The sequence below is a fragment of the Cervus canadensis genome, chromosome 24 (genome assembly GCF_019320065.1).
Source record: "Cervus canadensis isolate Bull #8, Minnesota chromosome 24, ASM1932006v1, whole genome shotgun sequence".
Taxonomy (NCBI): domain Eukaryota; kingdom Metazoa; phylum Chordata; class Mammalia; order Artiodactyla; family Cervidae; genus Cervus; species Cervus canadensis.
The window spans coordinates 39,248,098-39,270,219 of NC_057409.1; the positions used below are offsets into that span (position 1 = coordinate 39,248,098).

The 22,122-nt window shown below is 38.2% G+C and overlaps 2 protein-coding genes across 2 annotated transcripts in view; one reads left to right on the forward strand and one right to left on the reverse strand.

The window, feature by feature from the left end:
* DYTN (dystrotelin) overlaps positions 1-13,101 on the forward strand; it is a 59,802-nt gene extending 46,701 nt beyond the window's left edge. Inside the window, 1 exon segment of the mRNA XM_043444780.1 lies at positions 12,998-13,101. Coding sequence (XP_043300715.1) covers positions 12,998-13,101 — 104 coding nt within the window.
* Positions 13,102-16,077: 2,976 nt separating this feature from the next.
* On the reverse strand, positions 16,078-20,470 carry FAM237A (family with sequence similarity 237 member A). The gene is made up of 2 exons (XM_043445579.1): positions 20,059-20,470; positions 16,078-16,223 (listed from the first exon to the last, which is right to left on the reverse strand). The coding sequence occupies exons 1-2, from the start codon at positions 20,468-20,470 to the stop codon at positions 16,084-16,086; spliced, it is 552 nt and encodes a 183-aa protein (XP_043301514.1). The 3' UTR covers positions 16,078-16,083.
* Between the last annotated feature and the right edge of the window lie 1,652 nt (positions 20,471-22,122).

Genomic DNA, 22,122 nt, shown 5'->3' on the forward strand with positions numbered 1-22,122 from the left:
ACAATTGAATTTTTTCCCTCACACTTCTGGATGCTAGAAGCTGGAGATCAAGGTATAAGCAGCACTGGTGTCTTCTAAGGCCTCTCTCTTGGCTTGGCAATGACTGTCTTCTCCTTGTGTTTTCGCATCATTTCCCTCCATGCATGTCTCTATAATGGGCTTCCCAGGTGGCTCAGTAGTAGAGAAACTGATGGGTTTTGATCTCTGAGTCAGGAATATCCTTGGGAAAGGGAATGGCAACCCGCTCCAGTGTTCTTACCTGGAAAATTCCATGAACAGAGGAGCCTGGTGAGCTACAGTCCCAGCCCATGGGATCCCCAAAAGAGTCAAACACGAGTAAGTGACGAAACAACAAAATGTCTCTGTCCAAATTTCTTCTTTTTTATAAGTCCATTGCTCATATTGGGTTAGGATCCAGCCACACAAAGTTCATTTAATTTAATTAACTCTTTAAAGACTCTACCTAGAAATACAGTCACATTTGGAGATAGTGGAAGTGGAACTTCAGTATAAGAATTTAGGAAGGGAAATATGATAACAGTTGGTGAGCTGTAAGATGGGAACATGATAATGTCAGTTAACTTGGTAGAGCCAAGTCAATGAAGTAATTACCAGGTAATTCTAAAAATATCTACTATGAAGAGAGCTGGAGTTATAATCCTGTATTAGAGAAAGTGAAATCACAAAAATGCCAGAAGTATGCTCAGCCTGCCTGAGATAAAGACTAGACAAGAACTGCTTGTTCCTGATTCTTAGGCCAACACAAGATTCCACCCACTTATTTCCATCCAAACATCACTGGGGTCATGATGAGTATTCCAAAATAAAGTCAATATCCACTAGACCTTTTTAGGAAAATTTCACATAAAAATGTGGTTTTATTTTAGAAACTCTTCTAGGATTTCACATACTCATCCCATTTTTATTTTTTGTTTTTGTTTTTATTTCTCCAATTGAATTTATGAAAGCTATTGATTTTTAAAATACTAAAAATATTGGGTTAGCCCTCACAAATGTGGTTCACTTCAGATTCTTAACAGACTACATCTGCTACACATATTTGGGAGACAATATCCCAGCACTGTATACTGGTGTAAGATGGCGTAGTAGAAGGGCATGCGCTCATCTTCTCTTGCGAGAACTCCAAAACTAAAACTAGCAGCTAAACAACCATTGACTGGAGAATGTTGGATCTTGCCAAAAAAGATACTCCATACTGTAAAGGAGAAGCCTCAGCAAGATGGTTGGAGGGGTGAAATCACATTTAGAATCAAACCCCTTACCCACCAGAAATGCTCAGAGGGCTCAAACAAATCTCGTGCCCACCAGGACCCAGAGACCCCACAGAGACTGAGCCAGAACTGTGTCTGAGCATCTCCTGCAGGTACGGGTCAGCAGTGGCCTGCCACAGGGGCAGGGGTTCTGGGTGCAGCAGACCTGGGTATGGCATAAGCCCTCTTTGAGGAGGTCACTATTAATCCCAGCACAGAGCCACCAGAACTTACACAGGAAACAGACTCTTGGACAGCACAAACAGAACCTTGTATGCACCAAGACCCAGGAGGAAGGAGCAGTGATCCCACAAGAGACTGACCAGACTCGCCCGTGAGTGTCCAGGAGTCTCTAGCAGAGGCGTGGGTTGACGGTGGCCAGCTGCAGGGTCGGGGCGCTGAGTGTAGCAGTGCCTGCATGGGACCTTTTTTTTTTTTTTTTTTTTTTTTATCTTTGGCTTAGATGTTCTTCCTAATTGTTTTTTTTTTTTTTTTTTTTTTGAATTTTTTAATTTTTTTATTAGTTGGAGGCTAATTACTTCACAACATTTCAGTGGGTTTTGTCATACATTGATATGAATCAGCCATAGATTTACACTTATTCCCCATCCCGATCCCCCCTCCCATCTCCCTGTCCACCCGATTCCTCTGGGTCTTCTGCATGGGACCTTTTGAAGGGGGTCACCCTTATCTTCATCACCTCCACCATAGTTTGGCCTCAGGTCAAAAAACAGGGAGGGAACACAGCCTGTACATCAACAGAAAAATAGATTAAAGATTTACTGAGCATGGCCCCGCCCATCAGAACAAGACCCAGTTTTCCCCTCAGTCAGTCTCTTTCATCAGGAAGCTTCCATAAGCCTCTTATCCTTATCCATCAGAGGGCAGACAGAATGAAAACCACAATTACAGAAAACTAACCAAACTGCTCACACGAACCATAGCCTTGACTAACTCAACGAAATTATGAGCCATGCCATATAGGGCCACCCAAGATGGATAGGTTATGGTGGAGAGTTCTGACAAAATGTGGTCCACTGGAGAAGGGAATGGCAAACCACTTCAGCATTCTTACCTTGAGAACCCCATGAACATCATGAAAAGGCAAAAAGATGGGACACTGAAAGATGAATTCCCCGTGTCAGTAGGTGCCCAATATGCTACTGGAGATCAGTGGAGAAATAACTCCAGAAAGAATGAAGAGACGGAGCCAAAGCAAAAACAACACCCAGTTGTGGATGTGACTGGTGATGGAAGTGAAGTCCGATGCTGTGAAGTGCAATATTGCATAGGAACCTGGATTGTTAGGTCCATGAATCAAGGGAAATTGGAAGTGGTCAAACAGGAGATGGCTAGAGTGAACATAGACATTTTTGAATCAGCGAACTAAAATGGGCTGAAATGGGTGAATTTAACTCAGATGACCATTATATCTACTACTGAGGGCAGGAATCCCTTAGAAGAAATGGAGTAGCCATCACAGTCAACAAAAGAGTCTGAAATGCAGTACTTGGATGCAATCTCAAAAACAACAGAATGATCTCTGTTCGTTTCCGAGGCAAACCATTCAAAATCACAGTAATCCAAGTCTGTGCCCCAACCATGAATGCTGAAGAAGCTGAAGTGGAATGGTTCTATGAAGAACTACAAGACCTTTTAGAACTAAAACCCAAAAGAGATGTCTTTTCCATTAGACGGGACTGGAGTGCAAAAGTAGGAAGTCAAGAGATACCTGGAGTAACAGGCAAATTTGGCCTTGGAGTATAAAATGAAGCAGGTCAAAGGCTAACAGAGTTTTGCCAAGAGAACACAGTGGTCATAGCAAACACCATCTTCCAACAACACAAGAGAAGACTCTACACGTGGACGTCACCAGATGGTCAATACCGAAATCAGATTGATTATATTCTTTGCAACCAGAAATGGAGAAGCTCTATATAGTTAGCAAAAACAAGGCTAGGAGCTGACTGTGGCTCAGATCATGAACTCCTTATTGCCAAATTCAGACTTAAATTGAAGAAAGTAGGGAAAACCACTAGACCATTCAGGTATGACCTAATCAAATCCCTTATGATTATACAGTGGAAGTGAGAAATAGATTCAAGATCTGATTGACAGAGTGCCTGAGGAGCTATGGACAGAGGTTTGTGACATTGTGCAAGAGGCAGTGATCAAGACCACCCACAAGAAAAACAAATGCAAAAAGGCAAAATGGCTGAGGAGGCCTTACAAATAGCTGAGAAAAGAAGAGAAGTGAAAAGCAAAGGAGAAAAGGAAAGATATACCCATCTGAATGAAGTGTTCCAAAGAATAGCAAGGAGAGATAAGAAAGCCTTCCTCAGTGATCAATGCAAAGAAATAGAGGAAAACAATAGAATGGGAAAGACTAGAGATCTCTTCAAGACAATTAGAAATACCAAGGGAACATTTCATGCAAAGATGGCACAATAAAGGACAGAAATGGTATGGACCTAACAGAAGCAGAAGATATTAAGAAGAGGTGGCAAGAATACACAGAAAAATTATACAAAAAAGATCTTCATGACCCAGATCTTCATGACACGATGGTGTGATCACTCATCTAGAGCCAGACATTCTGGAGTCTGAAGTCAGGTGGGCCTTAGGAAGCATCACTATGAACAAAGCTAGTGGATGTGGTGGAATTACAGTTGAGCTATTTCAAATCCTAAAAGATGATGCTGTGAAAGTGCTGCACTCAATGCCAGCAAATTTAGAAAACTCAGCAGTGGCCACAGGACTGGAAAAGGTCAGTTTTCATTCCAATCCCAAAGAAAGGCAATGCCAAAGAATGCTCAAACTACCACACAATTGCACTCGTCTCACACGTTAGTAGAGTAATGCTCAAAATTCTCCAAGCCAGGCTTCAGCAATACGTGAACCGTGAACTTCCAGATGTTCAAGCTGGATTTAGAAAAGGCAGAGGAACCAGAGATCAAATTGCCAGCATTTGCTGGATCATAGAAAAAGCAAGCGAGTTCCAAAAAAAATGTCTACTTCTGCTTTATTGACTATGCCAAAATCTTTGACTTTGTGGATCACAAAAACTGTGGAAAATTCTTAAAGAGATGGAATACCAGACCACCTGACCTGCCTCCTGAGAAATCTGTATGTAGGTCCAGAAGGAATAGTTAGAACTGGACATGGAACAACAGACTGGTTCCAAATAGGGAAAGGAGTGCATCAAGGCTGTATATTGTCACCCTGCTTATTTAACTTATGTGCAGAGTACATCATGAGAAATGCTGGGCTGGAGGAAGCACAAGCTGAAATCAAGATTGCTGAAAGAAATATCAATAACCTCAGATACACAGATGACACCACCCTTATGGCAGAAACTGAAGAAGAACTAAAGAGCCTCTTGATGAAAGTGAAAGAGGAGTCAAAAAGTTGGCTTAAAACTCAACATTCAGAAAACTAAGGTCATGGCATCTGGTCCCATCCCTTCATGGCAAATAGATGGGGATGCAATGGAAACAGTGAGAGACTTTATTTTGGGGGGTTCTGGAATCACTGTAGATGGTGACTGCTGCCATGAAATTAGAAGATGCTTGCTCCTTGGAAGAAAAGTTATGACCAACCTAGATGCATATTAGAAAGCAGAGACATTACTTTGGTAACCAAGGTCCATCTAGTCAAAGCTATAGTTTTTCCAGTCGTCATGTATGGATGTGAGAGGTGGACTGTAATGAAAACTGAGCACAAAAGAACTGATGCTTTTGAGCTGTGGTGTTGGAGAAGACTCTTGAGAGTCCCTTGGACTACAAGGAGATCCAACCAGTCCATCCTAAAGGAAGTCAGTCCTGAATATTCATTGGAAGGACTGATGTTGAAGCTGAAACTCCAATATTTTGGCCACCTGATGTGAAGAACTGACTCATTGGAAAAGACCCTTATGCTGGGAAAGATTGGAGGTGGGAGGAGAAGGGGACGGCAGAGGATGAGATGGTTGGATGGCATCACTGACTCAATGGACATGAGTTTGAGTAAACTCCGGGAGTTGGTGATGGACAGGGAAGCCTGGTGTGCAGCAGTCCATAGGGTCACAAAGAGTCGAACATGACGAGCAACTGAACTGAATTGACTGATCAGAGCACTGTATGCAGTTTGATGCCTAAAAGTTCCATGAATATTTTAAGTAGCTTTACCAAGGTCTATACATATAGACAAATGGAGCTTCCCTAGTAGTTCAGCTAGTAAAGAATTCACCTGCAATGTAAGAGATTCCAGTTTGATTTCTGGGTTGGTAAGTTCCCCTGGAGAAGGGATAGGCTACCCACTCCAGTATTCTTGGATTTCCCTTGTGGTTCAGATGGTAAAGAATCCGCCTGCAGTTCTTGAGACCTGGGTTTGATCCCTGGGTTGGGAAGATGCCCTGGAGGAGGGCATGGCAACCCACTTCAGTATTCTTGTCTGGAGAATCCCCGTGGACAATGGAGCCTGGCAGTCCATGGTGTCACAAAGAGTCGGAAATATCTGAGTGGCTAAGCACGTACACATAAATGGAGGCTTCCCTGGTGGGTCAGCAGTAGACCATCAGCCTGCAGTGCGGGAGACGCAGGAGGCACACGTGAGACAGATCCCCTGGGGAAGGGAATGGCCGCCCACCCCAGTGTTCCTGCTGGGAAACCCCATGGACAGAGGAGCCTGGAAGGTTGCAGTCCATGGGGTCTCAAGCAGTCAGACATGACTTGGCAGTTAAACAGCAGCATATATATATATATACATATATATATGTATATATTGATATATCTATATATACACCCATCATTAGATGATTAAAAGGGATATCATGAAAAGGCAAAGTTTATTTTTAAATTCAGATGAGGCAATAATGTAAAAAGATACGATTAGCATTATCCAATCTTGTAGATAATATAAAAAATATATATCTCAAAAAATTTACCTGTTTCCATTTACAGTAGCACCATTGACCTGCTTCTGCAGAAAGCATGCATTATTAGACACACATGCTTATGATATTAGCAGGAAAGTACACCTTTCCCTTTTTGTTATTCTATTGCATTGTATACTTTGTGATAATTCAGCAAGTACTAACTGTAAGGTTTAAATTTATTGTTTCATTTCTTTTACATCAATTTAATTTCTTTGAGGTCTTTAAGCATAGGATCTATGTATACCTTCATGGCTACTTTTTACATTTATTTAACACTGCCATTATTTTTTTTTAATTTATTTTAATTGGAAGCTAATTACTTTACAATATTGTGGTGGTTTTTGCCATACATTCTCACGAATCAGCCATAGGTGTACATGTGTTCCCCATCCTGACCCTCTCTCCCACCTCCTTCCCCATCCCATCCCTCTGGGTCATCCCAGTGCACCAGCCCTGAGCACCCTGCCTCATGCATTGAACCTGGACTGGCGATCTGTTTCACATATGTTAATATACATGTTTCAGTGCTATTCTCTCAAATCATCCCACCCTCACCTTCTCCTGCAGAGTCCAAAAATCTGTTATTTATATGTGTCTCTTTTGCTGTCTCGCATATAAGGTCATTGTTACCATCTTTCTAAATTCCATATATATGCATTAATATACTGTTTTGGTGTTTTTCTTTCTGGCTTACTTCACTCTGTATAGTAGGCTCCAGTTTTATCCACCTCATTAGAACTGATTCAAATGCATTCTTTTTAATAGCTGAGTAATATTCCATTGTGTATATGTACCACATCTTTCTTATCCATTTGTCTGCCGATGGGCATCTAGGTTGCTTCCATGTCCTGGCTATTGTAAACAGTGCTGCGATGAACACTGGGGTGCACGTGTCTCTTTCAATTCTGGTTTCCTTGTTGTGTATGCCCAGCAGTGGGATTGTTGGGTTGTATGGCAGTTCTATTTCCAGTTTTTTAAGGAATCTCCACACTGTTCTCCATAGTGAACACTGTCATTCTTTACTCAAATATTTCTTATTAACTTTTTATCCTTGTTCAGTGATGTATTGAATATAATCCTGTTTGTAAACTCAACTTAGCCATTGTTGATATGGATTATAAAAATACCCCCTGTAATTTGTACATAACCTATGCATGCCTACCAAAATCACACCAAATGTAATCAGAGACAGAAATGTGATAACCACATTTATGAAGATGTGGAAAGGCAAACAAACTAAATTAAGGTATTGGTCGTTTTTATTTTATTTCTATCTCTGTTACAGATGCATCAGATAACAGCAGGAAGTTTCTAATCATTTTACTGCCCCAATTTTTAAATTTTTTTATTTGAGAATTGTTAGAAAAACCAGAAAGATCCATAGTTTGTAAGATACTGATTTACTCAGACTATCAATATATTCCCTGAGTGTTGTGATTATCCTGGTAACTGACTAGCCTTCTGAGTTGGAGCTTTGCTAAGAAGTCAACATAGTTTGGAAATTAAGACGAACTGTATATGACTATATGACTCGGGCTTCCTGGATGGTGCTAGTGTAAAGAATACACCTGCCAATGCAGGAGATGCAACAAAAATGGTAAGCTTCATGGTCAGTTTGGCATAGTTGTTGACATAACTGAATAGAGTCATTCAGTATCGAGATCTAGGATAATAGAATTTCAGGAGACTCTGAGAACTTACTGGAAAAGAAGAAGTGTATAGAAGGGTCTCCCCAAACCTCTTTAAATTCCAAATGTTGGATTGAAAATCAGTGGGAAATGATTTGTTCAAACTTGAAGTAAAGAAATTAGATTTGAAGGAGCATCTAACACTATTTATTTTTATGGTGACAAAAAAAGGGCAGCATACTCTAGTCTTACTTTCTCATTAATTATTTTCTTTTCATTTATGAGTGAAATTTCCAATGTAAATCTATGAAATCCTTTCCTCTGCTCCTCTTCCATCTCTCTGGCTTCTGTTTACCACAGCATGTTTCAAGGATGAGAAGGCGAGGGAGTGATGAGAGGGTTAGGAGGCGAGGTTAAGGGGGATGTGGGAGCATTATTCCATTTCCTTTATTTCCCACCCGGAACCGTCATCTAAACTATTATTTTAAATAATCTGAAAATGAAGCTTGAACTTCAGCAGATTGTAGAAAAATAAAGAGCAGTGCTTAAGCAACACTGGATCTTTATCTCAATTATTTAGAAAGTAGACTTCTCAAAAGTAGCCATGAAGGTATACATAGATATACTGCCTAGGAATCCTAAGTGTATGTACTGAAGTCTTAGTCTTTCTCTCTTTGTCATATATACATGTACACATATATATGCACATATTTGAAACTCACTGATAGGAAATGGTACACAAAATTCTAGCATTAAGCTCCATGAAGGTAGAAAAAAATGTGTCTAGTTGGTTCATCATTCATTCATTCAACAAATAGTAATTGAACTTTATGTGCTAAGAGCTGTGTTGGATCCTGAGAATTCATTCAGAAAGGGGTAGATTTATGTTGTTACAAAACTGACATTGTGTGGAAAATGACTTGAAGAAGGACAAGAGGGTTTGTAAACAGACTGGATGAGAGTCTATTGTAGTCTAGGCAAGTGACAGTGGCTTAGCCTGCATGGAAGGTTATATACTTATTGCAATGAGGAAGGCTGGGAAAGCTAAGACAGAGGTCAACACATCAGGAGTTCTGTCTTGAACACATTAAGTGTAAATTGCTTGGAAACAACCAAATAGAAATATCAGAAGCAATTAACATGTACAATCTGGAGCTCAAGAGAGAGGTCTTAGTCCAGAGAAGATATTCACTATATACTGGTTTGCCTGATTAATTATTCTTGTAAGGAAGGCATGGGATCAGTATTTCCATTGCCAGAAATCTAATGCAGACTAGATAATCTAATATGTTTAAACCTCTGTACCCATTATTTTGATAGCCTTCTCTCACATCCTTATTTCATTCAGAGCCCAGATTGATTGTTAGTTGCAGTCAAGTGAATTATTTTCCAATTGCAATTTCCTCCGGACTGTTGGGTGATACTAGTGGTAAAGAATCCACCTGCCAACGCAGGAGATGTAAGAGATACAGGTTCGACCCCTGGGTCAGGTAGATCACCTGCAGGAGGGTATGGCAACCTATTCCATGGTGAATTGCCTGGAGAATTCCATGGACAGACGAGCCTGGCAGGCTACAGTCCGTAGGGTCACAAAGAGTTGGACCCGACTGAAACAACTTAGCATGCACCCGTGCACACTGATTTCACAGGTGTTCCTGTTAGAGGAAGGGGGACCCCCTCCAGGGCCCAAAGGTGGGCTCTTGTATAACACATGGAAGTGAATAGTCTGAGGAGACACACAGGCTGACAAAGCAAGAGACTTATTGGAAAAAGGTGCCCGGGCAGAGAGCAGGAGGGTAAAGGAACCCAGGAGAACTGCTCTGCCATATGGCTCACAGTCTTGGGTTTTATGGTGATGGGATTAGTTTCTGGGTTGTCTCTAGCCAATCATTCTGACTCAGGGTCCTTGCTGGTGGCACATCCATTGTTCAGTCAAGATGGATTCCAACAAGAAGGATTTGGGAAGGTGGCAGGACACGTGGCCTCTCCTTTTGATCCCACCTAAACAGCCTTGAAGAGCTCCTTTCCCAATTTTGAACCAGTCTATTGTTCCATGACCAGTTCTAACTGTTGCTTCTTAACCTGCAGGAGGTTTCTCAGGAGGCAGGTAAGGTGGTCTGGTATTCCCATCTTTTTAAGAATTTTCCACATTTTGTTGTAAACTGACTTTAGCATAGTCAATGAGGCAGAAGTAGATGTTTCTCTGGAATTCCTTTGCTTTTTCTATGATCCAGCGGATATTGGCGATTTAATCTCTGGTTCCTCGGCCTTTTCTAAGTCCAGCTTGTACATCTGGAAGTTCTCAGTTCACGTACTGTTGAAGCCTAGCTTGAAGGATTTCGAGCATTATCTTGCTAGCATGTGAAATGAGCACAATTGTGCAGTAGTTTGGACATTCTTTGGCACTGACCTTCTTTGGGGTTGTAATGAATATTTCCCAGTCCGGTGGCCACTGCTGAGTTTTCCAAATTTGCTGGCGTGTTGAGAGCAGCATTCTCACAGCATCATCTTTTAGGATTTGAAATAGTTCAGCTGGAATTCCATCACCTCCACTAGCTTTGTTTGTAGTGATGTTTCCTAAGGCCCACTTGACTTCACATTCCAGGATGTCTGGCTCTAGGTGAATGATCACACCATCATGGTTATCCAAGTCATTAAAGCTTTTTCATACAGTTCTTCTATGTATTCTTGCCACCTCTCCTTCATATCTTCTGCTTCTGTTAGGATCTTACCGTTGCTGTCCTTTATCGTGCTCATCCTTTCACAAAATATTCCCTTGATATCTCCAGTTTTCTTGAAGCAGTCTCTAGTCTTTCCCATAACACTTTTTCCCTCTACTTCTTTGTACTGTTCATTTAAGAAGGCCTCTTACGTCTCCTTGTTATTCTCTGGAACTCTGCATTCATTTGGGTATATCTTTTCCTTTCTCCCTTGCTTTTTGCTTCTCTTCTTTCCTTAGCTATGTGTGAAGCCTCCTTAGACAACCACTTTACCTTCTTGCATTTCCTTTTCTTTTGGATGGTTTTGGTCACCGCCTCCTGTACAATGTTATGAACTTCTGTCCATAATTCCTCATGCACTCTGTGTACCAGATCTAATCCCTTGCATCTTTTTGTCACTTCCACTGTATAAACATAAAAGATTTGACTTAGGTCATACTCAACTGGCCTAGTGATTTTCCATACTTTCTTCACTTTCAGCCTGAATTTTGCAATAAGGAGCTGATGATCTGAGCCACAGTCAGCTCTAGGTGCATATCTTCGGCTATTTTAACATCTCAAGGGACTGGAACTTTAAAAAATAACAACTAAATTTTTAAAAAATGTATGAAATGGAGTGTTGTTTCTCTATTTTTTATTACTGTATTTAAAGTTCTTATAACTATGGGCTGAGAAACAGAATATTCTAAAATAAGTTGGCCACTGGACAAGATTTTATTCGGGCAATAAAATATTATTTATTCAAGGTTCTTGTAGTTCTGGAGCAGTGTTAGAGAATAAACAGTAAAAAAAGGCATGAACCCTCTCCTCTTATGTTCAACAGAAAACAGCACAGATGGAGCCAAAATAAATCATGTAACTGAAGTGTATAACTAACAAAATAAGCCTTTCCAAGTTTTTATTTCCTGTGATCTTATTTTTATTAATTACACAAACAATATTATGCTCATCATAAAATTAAAATGGCCAAGTGCACATGCTTTTTAAAAATGAATTCACCATCATGACCTGGCACCTATTTCTCAGAAGTAAACATTGTTGGCAGTTTAGTGAATTTTTCTTCAGACTTTTTTCTTTGCATGTATGTGTCTCTACTTTCTCAGCATAAATTAGATTGTACTTGTTTTTGCTCTTTTCACTTGCCAATATACCTTAGACATTGAGCAATGTCATTTTTAAAGTGCTACATAATATCCCAGGGTATAAATATATAATAATTTACTTATTGGTATGTAGTTAAGTTGATCCCAATTTTTTATTAAGAATGTTTTGGTGAGTATCTTTATAGCATATATATTTGCACTCATGTGTAAATATGTTTGTAGGATCAATTCCTAGAAGTGGAACTTTTAGCTTAAAAATTATGCATATCCATTTTTTGGTTGATAACTGCCAAACTGAAGATCTTTCTACAGCATGATTCCTATTACAATAGATCATACAGGACCACTCAAGCCATTAATCAGTAACTATAGAGCAGAGGTCTCAAAGCATCGTCCCTAGGCCAGCAGCATCAGTATCACCCAGGAATCTATTAGGAACACAGTTTCTTGGGTCCCATCCCTGATATGCTATAGCAGTCTGAGTTCTCCAGAACTGATGTCTCCTTTTGAGTCCAAAAGCAGAAGAAAATTGATGCCTCTGCTGGAAAACAATCAGGCAGAAGGAATTCTCTGACTCAGACCTTTTCTATTCAAGCCTTCAATTGATTGGATGAGGTCCATCCACCTAATTAGGGAGGGCACTTTGCTCTGCTCAGCCTACTCATTCAAATGTTAACCTCATCCAGAAACACCTGCACAGGCACACCCAGAAAAATGTTTTACTAAATATCCAAGCACCACACTCTATTCAAATTGACACATAAAATTAACCCTTGTGTATACTGAATCTGAACTCTGAGCCTGAGACCTAGCAATCTGTTTTAATACTCTCAAGGTGATTTTAGGTTTTCTTTGGTGGCTCAGATGATACAGAATCTGCCTGCAGTGCAGGAGACCCAGCTTCGATCCCTGGGTCGGAAAGATCCCCTGGAGAAGGAAATGGCAACCAACTCCAGTATTTTTGTCTGGAGAATTCCATGGACGGGGAGACTGGCAGGCTACAGTCCATGTGATCATAAAGAGTCAGAAATGACTGAGCAACTAACACAACAAACAAAGGCGATTTCAACATACACCAGAGTTTGAAAACCGCTGCTCAAGAGTGGGCTTTCTGGTTACTCAGAATGCTGCTTGGACCTATGGGAAAATTCTCTTTAAGAACCACAACTTGTCTCGATTGGTAATTGATCAAGGTAAATGATACCCATCTCATTTGCAGGCTAGCTTAGAGAAAGGGCATTGCCACCAGGAACTGAAGAGAGATGAATTTTAGTTCTTCTCTGTGCTAGAACTTTATTCAGATCAGTTTAAGGACCTACAGGTGCTTTTCTCTGAAGGACTTTCCTTCTGCTGATTTCAGACCTGCAATCTTCAGTAAACCTGGACCTGTATTGTGGAGCTGAGGGAGTGTGCAGGGCCTTCTCTGCCCTTGTTGATCAGATCACCTTGACCGACCTGAAGTGAAAAGGAACCCAGATTCCAAGGCCCCTTAAGGTGATGACGAAGCATGTTTTCAAAATCTGTGCTGACCGCACTAAATCTTCTACCTCTTTCTTGATAGTCTGCTATGAAGCATGACGCAAATTTTATTTTTTTAATCTCTCTCCTCTTGTGACTTATTCTTCAGAGTAAAGCCTTGGGAGTGAGGAGAGGTAGAGGGAAATGGAAAGAAGAAGCAACTCAAATCTAGTTGTGCTGTACTTCCAACAGAGGCCCTTTCTTTGAATACATTGGTAGTCGTATTCAAGTGTGTGGTCTACAGGCATTTGTGCAACTATCTTCTTCAATATCTAAATTTCCAAATTGATGACCTAATTTTCTGTCTAGATACTTCTGCTGGAGAACAGGCTTGGCAAAGAACAAAATAAACACACACACGAGTGCATGCAGAACCTGTCAGATCTGAATAAACCTTGCAGATTCTATCAATGTCAATTCTCTGGTTGTGTTATTGTACTATATAGTTATGCAAGATGTTACTATGGAGGGAACCTGGATGAAGGGTAAATAGGATGTCTCTGTATTATCTCTTACCATGTGTATGACTCAGCAATTGTCTCAAAATAAATTTATTTTAAAACATGAATGTTTCTTACTAAAATCCCACATTCAATGAATCTGATCAAAGTACTTCTGTGCTTCCCTCCTCTGTATGTATGATTAGGGTATTTAACTGAACAAAGTTCAAAGTAGTAACTAACACTTTTAAACTGTGAGAGTGTTTAGCTTCTACACACCGTATATGTACTAGCTCATTTAAACCTCACAACAAACCTAGTAAATAGATATCTCATTTTATAAGAAAATTAAGGCACAAAGATGGTCAGTAACTTGTCCAAAGTCGTCACTACCTGATGAAGTTGAGCCTCGAACCCAGCTCTTGAGCCTGTACTCTAACCACTGCTTTCAACTTTGAATAAAAATTGCTTTGGTTCCATTATTTCACCTATTGTCTGGATGTGCAGTTCGTGTTACACTTAGAGAGACTGTGTGCTCTTTTTCATATGATCCATAAATTCTAGTAATGTTTCCAAAGTGAAATTATGTCCAACTGGGTAGGATTAAGACTATGTTATTCCTGTTCAATCTCATCCTAATCTTTTTGAATCTGCTTTTTAGCCTAACATGATTTTTTTTTGTGGGGGGGCGGGGGTTGTTATTCAGCATATTCACTCTTTCTTACTTCCTCCCAGCTTATTCCTTACAAGTTTGATAAGGATGCCCCAGAGCACCGGTCAGCAAACTACAGCCCAAGGGTCAAATCTGCCCACTGCCAGTTTTGTGCTGGCTGTGCATAAAGAGAGGTTATTACGTTAAAAAAAGAAATAACTGGAAAACGTCAAATGACGAATAATGTTTTCTAACACTTGAAAGTGACTTGGAGTCAAATTTCAGTGTCCACAAGCCAAGTTTTATTGGAACACTGCCATGTTCATGTATTTACATGTTGTCTACAGCTGCTTGCCTTCTACAAAGACAGAACTGATTAATTGCACCAGAGACTAGATGGCTCACAAAGCATCAGAAAAAACTGGCAGCCCCTCTCGTGTAGGACCGAGGTGTAGGAGGAGTAAGGGGCAAGCCGTGCAAGAATGGCCTCTCTTCAACGATGTATAACAGATAATGAGTTTATGTGATACTTTTTAAGAAATTGATATAAGACATTAGTGAAAGTAGCACAAAAGTAAAACTATGACCCTCTGTAGAAATGGTAGTCAAAGAATGGCAGCTCTCAATGTGCTCATTCTTCTAATCAAGTTAAAGCTGAGGCTGGGCCCCCTTCTCACTTCCTTCCCCAGACTTCCTTCCCCTATCATCAGGATCTGGTGAATCTTCAGATGCAGCTATGTCTTCTAATGTTAACCCTTTGGATAAGATTTATTATTTAAGGAGGCCCTAAATCTTCAGTGAAAACACTTACTGAGACTTCCTTTGGATCTAGGAAAGCAAGTGAATTGCTAACATAGCTGAAATTCACTCTAGTTTTCAACCACCAGTTATAGTAGTCAGAATGATTGGCAAGATGAACATAATTAGAGATAAAAATAGCATTATGTCTGGGACTCAAATAAATTTGCTAATTGGACTTCTTTGCAATGAACCTTATTCAGGCCTGGTCATTTTGAGGAAAAATATTTTTATGGGTTCTTTTCTTATAATGCTGCTTTTATTTTTAGTTTGTTTTTCAAAGCAATTATATCAATTATGGTCATAATATTTAATCCAATAGAAAATATACTAATTGGAGAAAAAATTTATACTTACTGCTATTTTGTTAGAGTTTGGATTATCATTAATGGTAACACTGAATATTGAAATAAAAAGACTTCAGTAACATTACTTGGGGTCCAGAGCTTTTATTAATCTTGTTTCTGTTAGTAGAATTGCTTCATTTTGTTTTTCGCATCACTCAATTCAAAATATTCAAAAATATTCTTCCAAACAAAATTCAGGTAATTAATAAGTATAGTATCATATGCCTGTGCATAAGCAATTCAGTGATTGATGTCTTTGAAGCCATGCAGTGTATTCAAATTAAATGTCTAGCACTCCAGTTCATTAACAATGTCAAACATCCCAAAACAATGACCAAAATGAATATAAAGAATCTGAGTAGCCCCATCCAACCCCCTCCAGTATTCTTGCCTGGAGAATCCCATGGACAGAGGAGTCTGGGGGCTACAGTCCATTGGGTCGCAAAGAGTCAGACAAAACTGAAGCAGCTTAGAATTCACAGGTCCTCTCTTTCAGACAGTGGGATGATCTGACAGCATTTGAAGGAACGTGCTAGCAGCCTAAAAGAATGAAGCTAAGTACTCCGAGGGAATGTGGTTTAATATTTATCTTTTTACACTCCCATCATTTCAAGTAAATGAATGATCAATAGTCAAGAAAAATATATATATTTGTTTAAATGCCAAGATGTGTGTAGCTCTGAGGGTAGATTTATTTTCTCTTTATTTCCAGGCCACTGGTCACTTTTCCAATGAACTTTGATCTGCTCCTATGCACATGCATGCTTATCAAGTCTTCAATCAATTCTTTCTTCTTTAGGGAAGGGGTTCTTGGTTGCTGAGAATAGGCACCTGAAAGTAGAAAAAAGGAACTAATCATTAGATCACCAAAATATTTTCAGGCTGATTAAACATCAATGACTTGATTTTAAAAAGAAAATTTTCTGCCACTCTATTTCTGCTACTCTGCTATTAATGTTCTGTACAAATTTATTGCAAAGGTATATGTGTAAATTTTTATTTATGCAAAAATTTGTGTTCTATAATGTTTAATTATGTAATATGAATTAAGTAGATTATAAGAAATACATTTCCTATTGGATTAATATGTATTAAAGTATACTTTTCTGACTAGAAAAGTTAAAAATTGTTATATAATATAAAAATTTAAAAAAAAACTTTAAACCATCTATAGTATAATCTTCCAAAGAGAATCATAATACATACTTTATGCCATAATTTAATTTATCATTACCTGACTATGGGACATTTAGATTATTTCCAATTTTCTGTTACTATAAATAATATTGCAGTGAAGAAACTTGTACTGCAAAATTGACTACAGTACCAAATGTTTCTTTAGAAAGATTCCTAGATAAGTAATTTCTGAATATGCTACTTAAAAAATTTCTTATAGTGAGTAAAGTAGAAAATCAAGCATTTGTAAATCTAATTTGTATTTCTAAAGCATTGTTTTGTCTTCTGCTTAGTGTTTAAAAAATAAGCACTATGAACATTTGTCAGCTAGTTAGACACCAACTGCAAACATCATCAAATTCTAAATCTAAATGTTAATTTTCATGTCAAAGAGGAAAGCAAAGACTCACAATTTTTCTAGACCATCCAAACTACCAAGCTCTGGAAGGCAAGTTTTTCTGTTCCTCTCAGGGGCAGAGCAAGATTTGTTGAAGCAAGGAATCATCATTTTTGATACAAACAAGGATATGCTTAAAAATCCTTTCATTTGTATTGAAGCCTTTACTAACCCATGAGTTAACCTCAACTCTGTTATTTTCTACTTGGGAGACATTATCAGCTTACACTTTTCCTAAATCAATTTATCATTTTCTCTCTCATTCTCTCTGCCTATCTGCCTATCTGCCTATCTGCCTGGGTATAACCTCTTCAGTCTTCTGAATATTTCAGCATTCAGTTTAGCTGGTATTTTTCTAGACAAATTAATGATGCTCTTCTGAGTCTTTTCTCAAACAATGATATCTTTAGGTCTCAGAATTTTGGCAATTTTCATTTCTGGATCACCTCTGTTCCTGCTCATCATCATTATAAAGCACCACAGTGTCTAGGTCATCACTAAGCTCAGGAAGTTATCCTTGGAGTAAAAAGCTCTTTCAGATTCTTCCTATAGGTAAATCCATGCTTTTCATACATTCATTTTTTATAAGATCACAGAACATCAGAACATAGAACCTTAAGAGACATTACGGGTCTTCTAATTTTTTCCATATCCCTCTTTTTCAGATGAAGAAACTAAGGGTTAAATAAGTCAATTAGATTGCCCAAGGTTATATAGCTATTTGATATCTCTTGTTTTTATATTTGCTGACTCAGTATTAACAAATATATTAAAAAAACAAATATATTAACATACAAAGTTATATAGAAGTTCTGTGTTTTTAATAAGGTATGATTCATTGCAACATTATTCAAGTGTATTTAAACTATTTAACTTGAAGACATCAAAATAGCAAGAACCTTTTTGTGTATTATGGAGACACTTATTTTAGTTCTTCTCTTCTGCTCTGATGATGTAATTTTCCTGAGAACTATGGGGACAAACACCTCTTCACTCTCACCCCATCCCAACCTGATAGAATATTAATTCCCTGGAGACAAAAAAAAAAAAATTAGTAGAGAATCTGTGCAGGTACATCCAGAGTCTAGTTGAGCCACTAGAGATTTAATCAAGCCTCTTGAGATAAAATCTTAATGTTCCTGCAACTATTTAGCTTTAAAACATGGTGTCTCCTTGACCCAAGACCCTCTTTGACTGTGACTATACAGTACAAATGGAAAGTCTTACTTCCTGATATGCAACAATTGATTATGTCAAACATTAAAATAACTTCAATAAAGTAAGATGTTTAGTCCTACTGCTTGCAAAGTTTTCAGATCAACTGGGTCAATAGCATCTCTGTAGCAAGACGAAGGAAGTGACTTGCAATGCTGAAGACAAATCCACCAGTTTTTTTTAAATAGAAATGTTGAAGTGTGCTCAGAAAATTACATGTAGTCTCAGACTATTTTGATAGCCTATTGCAAACAAGCAAACTGAAAGTATTGTTTGAGATTCTATGTATATCTACATAATTATAATATAGAATTATAGTACATAATATATAATTATAATATCATTATATGTGATATATTTATAGATTATTTTCATGTTAAGTTGAACACAAATATTATTATTTTCATTTATTCTATAGATAAAGTAATTCAAAGTGAGTGTAAAATACAAAACCAAGAAATACTGGTAGTAATTTGAGTATGACAGCTATATAGGAAAAGAGTGGTGGGATAAAAAGTCTATAGTACACATGAAGAAAATATACAGTGCTTACTAATGTCAATATCTGGGCGGCCTCTGTTCAAAATATTTTCAAAATATTGGCAACCAACATTTATAGACACTCATATTGTACTTCTGCTTTAGTAACTAAGCTGGTGAAAGAATACTTCCTCTAGGAAGTGAATTAGTTTAAGTGACAATAACATTTGCCAAAACAATAAATTTATGTATAAATAATTCCAGTGGATTATCTGGTTTTATGGATCAGTTAATCATATCTTTTGTTATTGAGATTAAAACAAATTAAATATTTAAATGTTCTACAATATCTTGAGAAAAGATTTATCTAGAACTATCACTGTTAGTTGCTATTTTAATAGATTTTTCCATTTTACAATTATATAACAATTCTCACAACAAAATGTGCAAATGAAAAAATTATTTTATTTTTCAGTTTTCCACTGCTTCATAAACAGTTAGTGCCACTCGAACAGCCCTTTTTGCAAGCTTTAGAAGTTCATTGGTTGAAAACAACACAGAAAAAGGAACAAAGACAGTATGAATAAGGCTGTTATCTCTCAGCTTACTCACAGTGCTTCATTCACCCTCATTCTAATTCTATAAGGGAAATTTTTTTCTAGTGCCCCCAGAGAAGACTGATACATGTAAGACTGAAGATTTATATATCTTAAAATATTACATATTTGAATATATATTTATTCAATGAAAAATCTAAATTTGTAGGAAGTCCCAGATTTCTAAAAATTAATTACTCAGCTTGCTGGAAGTTAATTACTTATTTGAGATTTGTTCAGAAAACAAGGAAGAGTGAATTTGCAAGCCAGCTGATTTTTCTACCATTTATATCATCAACTAAGTGAATTTCAAGGAGTCCTTCTATTTATATGAAAACATTTGGGTTATTTTTTTTATTTAAAAGGGGTAAGAGCGCGTGTGCTGTAGGTGTTCCTCAGGCTTATATTCAAACTTCCTGATTCCATAGCAAGTAAACACAGGTTATGACTACCAATGTTGAACCTAACTGAAAAAAAAAATGTAAATTTTCGGGCATCCCTTTATACCTCGATATTGTGTTTTAGGAATCATGTCTTTTCTTACTTGTCTATCTGATTCTTCTTTGCTGCTATTTACCAGAAGTATGAAGATGAGGACAATATGTTGATTTTTTAAAAGCTACCGCAAATTACAAAAAGAAGTGTTAAGTATCTTCCTATCACTTGTGTGTTCTTTGGGTTCACCCCCAAGAAGACTATGTGTGGCAATGGATTCCCCTAAAGCCATTTCCCTGTTCCTCACAATTCAGCACATTCATGCTTGGTTACCCTTTCAAGAGACATGGGGCCTGGGATGGACCACCTTTTTTTCTCCCTGTGTGCTGTGGATGCACTGCTGAGATCTTCACTTCCTCTCCAGTCAATTGTCTTCTTCCTAAGCCATGGTTTCTGGAGAGAACACAGTCCACATAGATGTCCCAGAAGAGTTGGGCCAGATCCCAAAACAATGCCCCATGCTGCAAGTTTTCAGATGACTTCAGGTAGATCATAAAATCCCAGAAACCTGAAACAGTGTTAGAGATTCGAGGCTTCCACATTTCCAGGAGGAGCACTGAAGAAGATTCCCAGCACTGAGGATCAGCTTGGTTAAGAGCCAGCAGATCTGTCTGGCTATGACAAAAGAAAGGAGACACACAGCACATTCCCACAATGAGCAGGGAGCAGGTGAGACTCAAGGGGTGGTAGATCCTTCCTCTGTTTCCAGGACTGGCCATGACCTTGAAACTGCACAAGATGGAAATATTTCATATGAGTCCCTACTTGTGCTCTATTCGGTAAAGAAAATAATTATGTCCTTTAAGAACCGTGGTGCCAGCAATGGAAACATACCAGTATCCTTAGGAAAAGTCTTATCCTACCTCCCACAAGTCCCACTCTATCTAAAATGATGCATTGTCAAGCCAGGTAGCCTAAAACAATGATATTTAGATTAAGAAAGATTTACTCCTAACAAATGCTCCTTTGTAAGATAAATAAAGCTGTTTTTCCCTAGTACTGAGAAATATAGTTTAAAGGAGTATTAGGTGAAATTTTTCAGTCTTGCTACATGGCTTTATTATTCTATAATACCATAATTTAGCCTAGCTATCCTAAACTAAGACTCCCAAGCAATTAAGAATTTGAACATATTTTACCTTTGAATGCTTTCTTATTCTGGTTCCTTTCATTATTAAAAAAGGTATATGAATTGTAAAATGTTACAAATAAAAATAAATACAAGACAGTGTGTTAAAAGTATGGGATATATACTTATCTATATACTCATGGAATATATACACATATATATTCAACCCATTATAATAGAATTAATAAACAAATATCATAAAATTAATTTTACAAACATCTAAAATGTTGTGCAATTTTTACATAATTTTCACAAAAATGATATTTTCTCATTTTTCTCTTCTTGCTATAAATCTCAAGTATTTTAACAAAAATTATTTGTCTCTTGTTCAACTTTTCCGGCTTTCAAAGCCTGTTGCAATAAAACCAAGACATCCTTACACACTTTGAAAATACTTTTAACTTCAGACAAGCCCAATGAGAAATGATGTACTTAACATAATAATTTGTCCCTGAAAATGACTTATCTGAATCTTCACAGACTATATCACACTTAACCTTAAAGAAAAAGCAGGAGATTATATACAGCTCACTTTCACTTTTATCTTATATTTCCAAATCTTTTAGATGTTAGTATAATGAAGGCAAGCCAGGCACAGCTCATGGGACTACTCTTGAGGATATGTCTATATTAGAATACTTAATGATAACACCATAAGATGAATGTTTCTTTTCTGTACAACAGCAAAACATGTTGTTTAGTCACTAAGTCATATCCGACTTTTTATGATCCCATAGACTGTAGCCCACCATGCTCCTCTGACCATGGAATTTCCCAGTGGCAAGAATACTGGAGTGGGTTGTCATTTCTTTCTCCAGGGCATCTCCTTTAAATCAATATTTCAGAAACTGCCTTTGAATAGACACATTCCTGAAGAGGCATATTGAGATACAAGGCTATTCAAAAACATTTCCTCTGTATTTCATATTATTTACACAGGATTGACATGAACAAAATCAAACTCTTCTGAACTAAAATACTAAAGTCGAGGAGATGCAAAGTTAATTTTTCCTTAGTCAAAACTGTGTGTCAATGCTAAGTTTATCAGACGACCGGGGCGGGACACTGTCCAGGGTGCTGAACTCGGCGAGTCCGGGATTCGCTGTCTGCTAGCGCCACGGCGCTCACCTCGGCTTCGGGTTCCCTTCCCTTTCGAGTCTTCCCCGAGCCTTGGAGTTCCCCAACCCCGGGGTCCCGCGTGTGTCTTGCTACAAGCCTCGCGGTGTGCTCCCCACGTCTCGA